This window comes from Copadichromis virginalis, linkage group LG1 (genome assembly GCF_057382275.1).
Source record: "Copadichromis virginalis isolate Kocher_CV1m ecotype Utaka linkage group LG1, C_Virginalis_male_GT1.1, whole genome shotgun sequence".
In the NCBI taxonomy this organism is placed as follows: Eukaryota; Metazoa; Chordata; class Actinopteri; order Cichliformes; family Cichlidae; genus Copadichromis; species Copadichromis virginalis.
Genome location: NC_140618.1, coordinates 11,836,308 through 11,849,560, shown reverse-complemented (window position 1 = coordinate 11,849,560; position 13,253 = coordinate 11,836,308). Strand labels below are relative to the sequence as shown.

At 39.3% G+C, this 13,253-nt stretch overlaps 1 protein-coding gene across 1 annotated transcript in view; it reads right to left on the bottom strand.

Annotated features, from left to right (window-relative positions):
• The window catches only part of cd276 (CD276 molecule), a 71,938-nt gene that overhangs the window by 21,205 nt on the left and 37,480 nt on the right, over positions 1–13,253 (bottom strand). Inside the window, exon 5 of the mRNA XM_085451009.1 lies at positions 1,198–1,335. Coding sequence (XP_085307135.1) covers positions 1,198–1,335 — 138 coding nt within the window. The remainder of the gene's footprint in view (positions 1–1,197; positions 1,336–13,253) is intronic.

Sequence of the window (13,253 nt, the reverse complement as noted above, 5' to 3'; positions counted from 1 at the left end):
ACAACCACAATTAAGTTGCATATCCCTGCTTCCTATTCTCCCCACAGCTCTGGATATATGCGTACCAATCCTATTTTAAGCCACTCAACATCTGTATTCACAGAGTATCACTTTATCAGGAGTATAAAACTTTGCATGATATGTGAATAAGTCAGCATTCCCACTTTTCGGATCGGTGCTCGGAAAAATACATTTTAATAAGGTGGGCAGTGGATGACCACATAATCAATCCTGCCTTCAGTGGTAGGGCTGCAGGCGAGACAAGCAGATCATCTTCCAGCCCACTGAAGAAAGGGGTCCCACAACCCCTAGGAGGCCTTTGCCCGTGGGAGGAACTGCATTATATTTTTCTCTTTCCATTTCATTTGATTTCATATGTTCCATGGAGCTATTTACTCTGAGTCTGTGTCACTTCCATATTTATTTTTAAACCTCTGGGCCTTGGTGCAGACACTGGCTGACCTTTATTTAAATGTCTCCTCCACTCTGAGCAGATCTCATTACAGCAGAGCTGGTGGCTTTGCACTATCTATCTCATTTCAAAACTTTTTCTCTGTGCACTTGCGGCGATCCTTGGCTATTCCGCAACGCTAATTACCAGAACCTAGTAATGATGTTCCTCTCAGCTGAAGATATGTGTCCCACCATCCAAGATCCTGCCTATATGCATTAACCAGAACTCCCTCTGGATTCTCACAGTTCCTTGAGCAGTTAACATCTCATCTCTGCTTTCTCCTCTATCTCTCTCACTATCATTGTGCCTCCCACGTGATCTAGGCGACACATTGGAGTACTGCATCATCCACCGGGCCAATATGTGAAGAGTTTAATAAATCATCCAACATTTTAATGAAGGCCCTGAGAAGGCTTGAAAATGCTTGAGAGCACCACTGGTTAACATCCATTATTCAGTAAGCCCTTGGATTATGTATGTAGTAGGCAAACATAGTCCAAAAACTAAAATATCAAAATAGACGACATAATATCATGACTTTATTTTATTTTTTGTGGGGGATAAAAGCTGCCACTGCTCTAAGATTAATATTTCATATTTCCTAATGAAAGCAAGGCAGCCCTAAAACATTCTTTTATCCAACCTTGAGGACTCAACACAGAATTTGAAGAGGTCATCACCCATGAAATGTGAGAATATACACTGGTGTTGCATGTGCACAGCCACCTCTCCATTTCCCCCACCTTCTCTCTTGGCCTCCTCGCAGCTCTCCTTGATCTTCCTGCGGCAGACAGCAGCCAGGGCAATGAGCAGCACCAGCAGACATATAGCCAGGCCAACAGTTACCCACAGAGCCACCGGAGGGAACGCAATGTTCTGACCTGAAGCAGAAAGGGCAGAGGGAGAAAGAGCCTCATTATTCACTCTTGCAGTGCTAAAATAAGAGTGCAACTGTCACTGCTGTATCCATCACCATTATCGTGCTATTTGACAATTTTGCTGTTAGAATTCCTTGCCATAAAGAATCTGAATTACCAAGCCTGCAGAAGTACTAAAGCAAAACATGATGACACAGATGATGATTATTGCCATCATCATCATCATCATCAACACTGTCACATTGACTCCATATTAGGTTTGACTTTCAGAAACACTGGGACTGTCAGAGAAAATAGATATTACTGGGAAAATTTGCTTGATGTGAACAGTAAGAGCTTCTTTACTACTGTCCAATTAAGACACTTGAGCCTTTCAATTGAGCCCAGATGGCAGATAGTTTACCAGTCACACAAGACTGTGTTGTCGTTTCAAACAGCACTGGCACCGCTTTCAGAGGTTGCTGGCACTAACTATCCCACTCCCTACCTTCTGCTACACATTGGTCAGATGTGACAAGTTTTGATGATTTTAATACTCTATAACTTCCTGATGTACCCAGTCAATGACTAGTTCTGAGTTTTGAGATGTACAACAAGCCAGAAGATTCTCAATTGTGGTTGCCAAAATTTAGTTAATGTTTGTTTTGTTGTTTTTTTTGCTATACATATGCCCATATGTTAAATACAGGTTTCTAACCATAAAATGCTTTCACTTCACATCACTTTTCAGAAATTATCCATCAAAATTGGTGACAGTATCCTGGCTAACTGGAAACTGATGAGGAAAAATAAAAAACTGGTTAACGGGACAACAAAAAGATATCAGACACAGCCAAATTTCCCTGGGGTATTCAAACTGAACAGAGGGAGAAGGAAACAGCAGAGCCACTAAATAGCTGCGAGCCTGGCTGTAGCACAAACAAGCCTCCTTCAGAGAATGCCCACTCGGGGCAAAAAAAAAAAGAAGAAAAAAAAAAGAAAGAAAACAAATGCTGAAAAAATGACTGGCATTGGACAAACGCAATGGTGAAGCATGTGTAAAGACTTGGCATCAGAAATGAAGACAGGCAAGCTAAAATATAAACCAGCCAAGATGGAAGGCTAATACCGGCATTTAATCTCCGAAGGAAATCCATTAAAAAAGTAAACACCACAACAAAACAAAACAAAAAAACATTATCCTGTAAAACAAGTGTACTTGATATTAAAAATAGATTTATTTGATATGGCAACATTATTTGGTCAGTTTGTTGGCTTACCATATTATTAGATGGAGTGGTGTGGCATTTATTGTACAAACATGACTCCTAATGACTTCAGGAAAGATGCCAGTTAATGTTTTACAACACTAACTGGAGAGATCTCTTTAAGTCTGTACACATATTGATCCTTTAACTCTTTTGTGAATGCCACGATCACATCAAATTCTCAGTTTGTACAACATTTTGGTTTATTGACAAAAAAAACCCCTGCAAAATGACTATTCACCTTCACTGTGAACATATTAGCATGCTGATGTTAGCATCTAACACGATGCACCGTTTGACTTACACCCTGCTTTGTTATTTCTGCTCGACGAAGATTCATGCTTTGATATCACTCTAAATTAAGAGAGCAGAATTGCATACAAAAACGTATGTTAAGATTATACTGTAATTTTAAGGTTGCCATGGCCTGTTTAGCTGTTTATATCCATTTCAAGAGTGTCTCTCAATACAAAAAGCATTATAAAGACTCCTTGGTGCTGCAACTGCAGAGCAGAATAAAGAACGAAATGTCAGAGAAAGGATAAAATCTGGAAAGTCAATCTTGTCATTATGATGAAGCTGTGTAAGCCTCCCCAGGCTAGCCATGAGTGATGATGCTGTGGACTGCTGTCCACTGAGCCCTTCGCTCTGCTATATTTAAAGAATGACCATCTGAAAGCCACTTCGTACCAGGAACGAACACATGTATGAAAGAACTAATCGTACAAGAGCTGTTCACGTGTTGTGATTGCAAAAAAAGGTAACAAATATGTCTAGCTTTTTGTGGCGAGTAAAGAAGGTGCAGTGCTCTTTGTTTCCATGGTCTCTCATTCTCTTTTTATTCTCATACCTTCCCCACCATGCTTTTCCTCCCTCTAGGCAGGCTGATAAAGACAAATGCCATAGTCGGCTATCATTGCAACGCTGGGGCCCAAAGGGCTGCAGGATCATATTTTTCTTTTTCTCTTGTTTGATGATGTGATTTTGTTTTCTTCAGAAATAGATTTGTCTCTAATGGCTCTGTTTACCTATCCTCTCTTTCCCCTTTTTCCCTACTCCCTCTGTGCAAGGGTAAGGATGGAGTGCTCTGGGCTGCACTGTCACATTACCTGGAGCCTGCAGACAGAGGACAAACTTAACTGATACACTTGGCATTTTCTCAATGCTGTTAATGTGTAGCACTAATCAGAATACACACTTAAAATGTTGTCTGTTAGAAAAATCAATTATAAATTTCAAGCCAACTTTGTACTCAACACTGTTGGAAGTGTAATGTGTGCCTAACATTAAGCTGATTTGATTTGATAGAGACAGACAATGATAATAACAGACCTAAATGCCAAACTCTCACCAGGGTTCCTTGTCTGTATTTATTATCCTTCCATGTTTGCTGATGCCAACACAAAGTGTTGTGTTACCAGTAAACATGAAATGAATATTATGTGCACTGTGGGCACAAATGAAATCATGCTATCTACAGAGTAGATCTTTTTTTGTTGTCATATTGGCACATAAAGAACTGGAAGCACAGTAACGATCTAGATACTTTTAGCGTATTTAAACTTTACAGCATTTATGAATTTAGTCTTGTGTAACAGTAATACATTTTATCCTGAAATAATATTTGGTCTTCTAAAAATTACATTTAGTATACTTCATATATGAAAGAAGATCAACAGAAATCTCAATTTGAATTCTGAGGAATTTTCTTGCTTGTGGCATGTGATTCCAAACAAGCAGCCTCTGGTTACTCGTTTATTAGATATTTCTGTCTTGTGATGTGGCCACTAAGAAGGGACATAATCCACAGCTCATGTAGAGATCACATATTTTGTGTACATTACTGATAAACAGATTGTGAGGACATGGCAGTAGTAACACCAGTGCAATATCATAGCTTACTGATTATGTTGTGACTTTACTCAAAGTGTTGGTGTGACGCTATATATATGTAAAATATAAAGGTAGAGATGGCACGATACCACTTTTTTATGTCCGATACCGATATCATAAATTTGGCTATCGGCCAATACCGATATGAATCCGATATAGTGTGTTTTTTAATCAATAAAACTGTTTTTTTAATATCTTGCTGCTTTTTGTACAAGTTCATACTCAAGTAAAAAAAACCCAAAAAAACCCACACTAAAGCTATTCTGTTATACCTGTATGCAAAAAATGCACTGCACCCAAAATATTTCATAGTTCAGCAATACTGATCAATCTAATAATCTTAAACCTACTCCATCCCCCCTATTCTGGTATTTTAAAGAGTAAGCAACCTAACTAATAGGGCTCTAAAACTCCCAGCAAAAAAAAAAAAAAAAAGAAAAAAGAAAAAATAAGGAACCACCCCCCACCCTCCACCTCATGATGCTTAATCGACGTAATAAACTTTAATTTGAAGCAGTGTGAAAAAAAAATGCACAGAAATAAATTATTTTTCAAGAATAAATAAATAGATTCAACATCTTTCTTCAACATAATTGCAGACTGCACAGATGGTACCTTCCCAAAGGAAAAAGTACTATAGCTTACTAGGGTATATTAGACTTAATAGCTACTATATACAGTAATGGACTTCTATTCATTTTACGTCAGATTAAAACTTTGGGTCTAAGATTCAGATAATTATTTAATAAAAGCTAGACATTTTAAATGAGAATAAGAAAGAAAAGTATGAGTTTTGTGAGGTGCTTTTTTGATATTTAATGGATAGGATTACATTTTGTATTTTTCTCCGATATCCGATCTAGTAATTTATGTCAGTATCGGACCGATACCAATATGTAATATCAGATCGGTCCATCTCTATTAGAGATGTGAATATTACTGCAGATGTTACTGTCAAAGTTGCTGTGACTCAAACATAGAAACATTTGATTTTTTTATTTCCCTCACCTAGTTTATTTTAAAGTATTTTATAGCATAGAAAACCTTTGAAAATAGGCTTCAGTTCACATTTAAGTCCAGAAAATCATAAATCAAAATATGGATATTACCTGTCCACAGATTCATGGTGACGTAACTGCTCTTTTAACTGTCTGGTGTCTTTGCTTTGTTTGGTGTTTGTAGACATGGTTTACATGAGTTTTTAGCTGAGATTCAGAGGTTTCTGTGGACACTACTCATGTCAGCACTTATATTTCTGACCTTGTGTTATAATTGATTAAACGCGATCTCCTCCCTTTTGCCCCCATTTTTGATGTTGTGGGTGCAAATGATCAGGCATGCCATTCTCATAATAAATCAGAGAACATACTGCAAATAATTATTTCTGCATTTGTGTGATTGAAATGAATTGAAAATGTGTGCAATGACACCGTTTTAAAGATTTAGCCTAAATAATTTTGGCGTGAATGAGCCTAAACATGATGACCTGACTAATGACACCATATCACCTGTGACACTCACACACGCACGTATGACTTTGCCAGTTTCAGCTGAAACAATTTCAGTGTTTCAAACCATGTTCCAGAGTTTTTAGTTCATCGTTCATGAGGTTTCAAGAAGAAAATGAAAGACAGATCTGAATGTTTGAAAGTGTTTTGGAGAAATTCTGTAAAGATTAGATGAACAGTACTCAAAGGATAAATTTAATTGGTTTATTTTGTTAGATAAGTTGAACAAAAAGTTAAACAAGCAAGTAAATAAAGAAACAAGGTAAAACGAAGTAAGAGCAAAAAAGTTAGCAAGTAAATAACGAAACAAGGTAGAGGAGAGAAAACCCCAACAATCCCCTCTGAGCAAGCACTAGGCGACAGTGGGGAGGAAAAACTGCCTTTAAACGGGCAGAAACCGCCGGCAGGAGGGGGCAGTCAACTGCCGGGACTGGTTGGGGGGGTGAACAGAGGTGGAGCAAGACGAGGCTACATCAGTTGAAGAAGCAGTATTGTCCCTCTTCCGAAAAAAGCTGAAGAATTTTTTCTTCTTTTTCATGGACTTTTCTACGAGCGCCTTTTTCTCCAGGATGAGGGTTCTCAACTCATCGATGGTTTCTGTGTTTTGCTTCTTAAGTTTCTTGCATGTTTGTTCCACCTGTTCTAATGTTGCTTGTGTTTCTTCAAGCTTTTCTTTGAGGTCTTTGGATGTTGCCTCCTGTGTTAGCTTTGTCTTCTGCAGGTCTGCATTTCTCAGTTGATCTTCTTTGTGCAGGCCTTCTAGCTGCTCATTTCTTCTCTGGATGTCGTGGAGCGTACACTGCAGGTCTACATGCGTTTTGTCTTGCTTTTGGGCCTGCATTTCGGTGTTTTCCCGCTTCAAGTTGTTGAATTCCAACAATATCCCCTTAATGAGCTCTGAGTTGTTTTTTGCCATTTGATCGATCCTTTTCTGCATCTGTGAGCATCGTTTTTCCAGTGTTTTCTTTTCTCCCTCCAGCTCACTTGTTTTGACCTTCAGTTCATTACAGAATCCTTGCATTTTTTGATTTTTACTCTCTAAGTCCTTGATAATGCACTTTTCTTCTGTCAGTCTTTCTTGCTGTTGCTCTTTCTCTTGAAGGAGGTCTTTATTTTGGCACAGTGTTTGATCCAACCTTACCTTCACCATTGTGTACTTTTCCTGCATGCCTTGGAGTTCGCGCTGCAGGTCTTTTTGCTTTTTGTCCTGTTCTTCCTTCTGTTGGAGGACTTCTTTATTTTTTTCTTCAGCTTCATCAAGCTTTCTCTGGAGCAGGTGATTCTTTTGGTCCATGTATTGGAGATCCCACTCTATCTTATCAATCTCCCACTCTAGCTTATGCTCGGACATTTCTTTAACTTCAGCGCTCTTTTTCTTGTTTTCTTTGATGAGGAATACAATCTGCTCTCTGGCTTGAGCAAACTTGATCCCCCAGCCCTCATTAATAATGTTGATGTCGGGCTGGCGCTGTAGTGTTTCTTCCAGGTGTTTATTTTGTGCTTCCATTTGTAAGCACTTCTTCTCCAGGTGAAGTTTTTCTTTTTCAATTTGTTGAATTTTGTTCTGGAGATGGTTGTTTACATTTCTACTCTCCCGTAATGCCCTTTGGGTGGATAAGAGGCCATTTGGAGAAATTGGCCGGCCACGCGTGGAAGGAGAGGCGGCGTAATCTTTTTGTCTTGGTTGCCGTAATCTTGGATACATGTTGGCGTTTGTATCCGATGACTCTGACAGGTTTCCGAATGTTTCTGTAGTGAACGTTTGAAGGCTGCAAACACAAAGGCTGCGAAGAAACGAACTAAAAAATGCTGTTTCTCACCCCTACTTAAGGAAAAACTTCAAAGGATCAAAGATCCATATGACATCATCACTCCTAAGCCAATCAGATTGTCACATGACATTTTGGAATGGGGATTTTTTTTTTTTTAAACAGTTTTCAAATGTAACTTAATATTTCTTAAGTGACCTGTTTAGTTGATTAAGAAATTTATTGCCACAAACGTCCCTAATGTTAAATAAGAGACAACAGAAAAAAAAGAGTTTTTTTCCTATGTAATAGAGCTATAATATTTTTTTTATAATTATCCTACTTTTTATAAAAGGGAACATTATTTAAAGAATATGTAGTTAATTAAACAAACTCTCTGTTCATCTACAGGGTATAACGAGAAGGGTGAGCTTCCTGCTCGAAAATGAAATGACCAAAATAAATGTATTTCTCTGCAATTACAAACTGTGTAAACAGTCTTTGTATCAAAAAGCGAACGCTTGTGAGATGTCATTAGAGATTACAGATGGCACGATACCACTTTTTTATGTCCGATACCGATATCATAAATTTGGATTTCGGCCGATACCGATATGAATCCGATATAGTGTGTTTTTTAATCAATAAAACTGTTTTTTTAATATCTTGCTGCTTTTTGTATAAGTTCATACTCAGGTTAAAAAAAAACAAAAAAACAAACAAACACTAAAGCTATTCTTTTATACCTGTATGCAAAAAATGCACTGCACCCAAAATATTTCATAGTTCAGGAATACTGATCAATCTAATAAACTTAAACCTACTCCACCCTCCCTATTCTGGTATTTTAAAGAGTAAGCAACCTAACTAATAGGGCTCTAAAACTCCCAGCAAAAAAAAAATAAAAAAAATAAAAAAAATAGGGAACCACCCCTCACCCTCCACCTCATGATGCTTAATCGACGTAATCAAATTTAATTTGATGCAGTGTGAAAAAAAATGCACAGAAATAAATTATTTTTCCAAGAATAATTAAATAGATTCAACATCTTTCTTCAACAGAACTGCAGACTGCACAGATGGTACCTTCCCAAAGGAAAAAGTACTATAGCTTACTAGGGTATATATATTAGACTTAATAGTCACTATATACAGTAATGGACTTCTATTTATTTTACATCAGATTAAAACTTTGGGTGTAAGATTCAGATAATTATTTAATAAAAGCTAGACATTTTAAATGAGAATAAGAAAGAAAAGTATGTCTTTGTGCCCCCTTCTCCCTGTTCATGCCCTATCGGCCCCCCTGGCCAAACTTTGCTAGATCCGCCCCTGCACAGTTACCAGCCGTCAGCTACGTAGAAAAGGATCCTGGTCTAGAAAGCAATATCAGAATCAGAATCAGAATTGTGTTTATTGATTCTGATATTATTAAATATCCATATATTAAATAAATTTTAACAACAGATTATCAAGCTTAAACGTGCTGCTGTTATTCAGCCGCTGGTTTCCTCTTTCTGGTGCAAAGTGGGAGATAAACAAACAAGAGAGACGGACTCGCGACAGAAAAGCCGATCAGCTGATCACTGATCAGTTTCATGATTGAAGTAGCAGCAGGAGGGGGAGAGAAGAGGCAGTCGCTTCATATATCGGTTGTTAAGCTTAACGTGGGAATGCTTTACAAACATTCAGAGATGAACTTACACACTTGCTTTACTTCTCTCTGGGATCACTTCCTCGGAGATGAAATGCTGGTTTGCATGCTACAAATACACACAGCCGCTCTATGTGAGCACACTGCTTTGACATGCTACGGTTATGAGGAGAGTCACGCCGTGTCGCAAGTTTTGTGAGGTGCTTTTTTGATATTTAATGGATCGGATTACATCTTGTATTTTTCCCCGATATCCGATCCAGTAATTTACGTCAGTATCGGACCGATACCGATACGGTCCATCTCTAATATAAGGCAGGTGCAGAAGCTATAAAGCGGTCATTTTCTATTACGCTGCACATGGATATAACACACTATGTCGTTTCCTTGCAGATTTTTTATGAGCATAATCAAATTTCTCAAAAACAAGTGCCATATGGAAAGTTGCTACAATTATACCATCAATCAATTTTTGTAGCATTTTTATATGTGATAACAACCACACCTAACCCAGGGCTTATCCTGAAGTAATACTTATTATACAAGGGGTGCATCACCGTAGGTGTTTTTTTGGACTGTAGAAGACCACAGGAGCCTACTAAGATAAAAATAGATATTTAATGGGGGCAGGTAAGAGAATGATAAAATACCACCTCCATATGGAGCCTCTAACATAGGGCGCAACGCCAGGGAGAAAAGAGGCTCCCTTAGTCTCTAGAAGACACTATAGAGGACTTGCAAGGGCCCAGCTTAGGTATTGTTTGGGCTTCAGTAAAAGATTTGCAGGCATTTTTACAAGCCTGAGTGTTTTCTCTCCAGCACCTCTGGAGGAATAAAGTGCTCCTAAGACTCCCTTGCCTGTCATCTTGGTTCTGCAACGTGAAGGCGGTCGAGATCAAAGCTGCTTTCTCTCCAACTGTCACCCCAGTTTTACCTTCCTAGAAGACACCTTGCCTCTTAAGCTGGGACCAAAGGAGAATAATGTCTCTTGACGGAAGGATGGCTTCAGGCTAAAAAGAGCCTCAAGGCTCATTGTAGACAAGCTGGATGGATGAGGAAGAGGAGAGGAAGAGTCAATTAGGTTTTTCTTTCATTGTCAGGATGAACAACTTGGCTTTTTCCTGGCTGGTTGTGAAGATGGAGGTAGAGAGAAAGGGCACCTGTTACAGAGGAGAATTGATCACAGAAGAGCAAGCTGGACTAGGGGCTAGCCCAAGGGTTGAGCAGCAGCAGAGCCCAGCCCTGCTAGAGGGCCTATACAGCCCTGGAGACCACAGAGGCACAGCTAGAAACAGGCTTATATAGCTTTCTAACAATGAGTCATAAGGTAGAGATAAAGACATTTATTCTGACAATACAGTAAGAGCGGGAAGACAAAGTAAAGTGAATGAGATATAAAACTCAATGAGACAAAACAGGAGCTCAGAATTAAATCATACTCACCGTAAACTAGTGAAGTGATTGATATATATACACAAACTACCTCAGAAAGTGCAAGTAGATGCACAGGCATCGATGATTTCAACTTTTTTCATGCACTTTCTGCGTAACACAACCTGACCACGGAAGAAAAGATTGGCAGAAACAATAACAACTGTGCTAATGGAAAGATGGCCTCAGTGTCAGAGGACACGGATTAATCAGAATGAAAAACATGAGCATGAATATTAGGATTACATTGAACGAATGACTTTGAATTTGTTTCAGCTTCAGTTTCAATTATGAGCCTTTATTATCAACCTCGAAGGTGTCCATCAAAACCCCAGAACCCTCCCCATTCAGCCCCAGCTTGAAAAGCTTGTGACTGCACAGGCACACCAGCTGTTCTTGCAATATTTCTAGGAACACCTCTCCTCACCAAGAGAGGACAAGGAGCTGACTTGTAGAGGGAAAACTTGGCAAACTGAGATGGATGGCGACAGGTTTTTGTCCTGTCAGCATCTTCGCGTGGAGCCTTTGCTCTTTTTTGCATTTCAATAAATAGCTTTTCAGTAAGATGCTACCTCACTGTCATATTGGCATGCAGAGAGGCAATGTGCTCATCTCTAGGACGACCTAGCGCCCATTTACTTACACAATTTGTCTGACATTATTGCCCTTCCCCTGACGCTATGGGTTTGAGGCAAGCAGGAGTGTATGATGTGCAGACGTGCACATTAAAACAAAATAATGGCTCTGCATTTATAGGAATAAAGATTCTAACAGCCCTCTTTTTTTCTCAGCGGGAGAACTATAAAAGCCATCTGGTGGTGGTGCAGAAAGTAGTGGAAAGTATGCAGGAGAGCAAGGTGGATGAGTTAGTGAGTCAGTGAAGGTTGAAGCGATGGGGGGTAAGCGGGGGAGTGACCAAGTGACCTGAGGAGGTGAAAAAACAATTGGATGAATTAGTTTTTGCTTCATAAGCAAGCAGAGACTGAGGCTGTGACTGCGTGAATGCTGGACTGGGCTTGAATCACAATGAACTCTGTGGTATTAGTCTACTCTCAACTCGTAAGCTATCTCTCAGACATGTCAGGCTGCTTCTGACCTTTCTCCAGTGGAAGGTTGGCTCAAAGTGTGGAGGTAGTCTGCCTATAATGCAGTGCTATGGATTTAGAATGATGAGATGGTGTGCTAAGGTTACCACCCTCATAAAATGAGTCAGACTTTAATCTGATTGATCCACAGGTGAATATTCCCTGCCACTCAACAGTCGCACAGCACAGAGAGGTTACAATGAGACATGGAGATGGAGTGTACTTGAGTTTCATTTGGCAGGTCAAAGCCAGAGATGGATTTCGATGATCGCAGCTTTTGCATATGAAACAAAACAGTGTAGCAGTATGAATGAAAAACTAAATTAATAGTATGAATTCACCTTTTTTCCCTCTCTTTGTGTTTATACGCCACTCTGCATTTCCACAGTGTGTCTTTTGTCTCATCTCCCTCCCCTGGCCCCCTACTTGCCACAGCAGATGGCTGCCCCTCCTTCAGCCTGGTTCTGCCAGAGATTTCTTCCTGTTAAAAGGGAATTTTTCCTTCCTACTGTCACCAAGTGCTTGCTCATGGGGGGTTGTCTGATTGTTGGGGTTTTCTCTGTATTAATATAGGTAGGGTCTTTACCTTGCAGCAACTTGTTGTGATTTGGTGCTATATAAATAAAACTGAACTGAATACAGAGTATAAAATGGTAAATGGCCTGTATTTATATAGCGCTTTACTAGTCCCTAAGGACCTCAAAGCGCTTTATATATCCAGTCATCCACCCATTCACACACACATTCACACACTGGTGATGGCAAGCTACATTGTAGCCACAGCCACCCTGGGGCGCACTGATAAAAGATGGATATAGCAACTGTAACATGACCCATTGGTTTCTGAAGTCATGTTTTGAAGCCTCAAACAATTCTGTATCAACATCTGTTTCAAAAGGGTGGAGCTGATAACGAAGAGGGGGCTCTGACTGTAAATCTGCATGCTGATTGGCTAATAGGTTTTGGCAGACAACTTATTAGCCAATGCGCATAAAACCATTCAATTTGAAGCACAGTGTGAGACAGATTTATTAAAAATGCTTAGCGTTTTTATTCAATGTGACCACGAAAGATTGACTAACCCATAAACTCAGGACTAAAGTGTTTGCAGAAAGCTGTTTTCTGAAAGACTTCCATAATGCCAGAAGTCTTTTTGCAACCATAGCTATCGCCATCTGGTGGCCTTCAGACAGAATGAAAATTGTTAGGCTGAACTGGCTTCATTTTTGTGACCCAGAAGCAGTGTTGGTCAAGTTACTTGAAAAAAGTAATCAGTAACTAATTACCGATTACTTCCCTAAAAAAGTAATCCCGTTACTTTACTGATTAATTATTTCCAAAAGTAATTAATTACT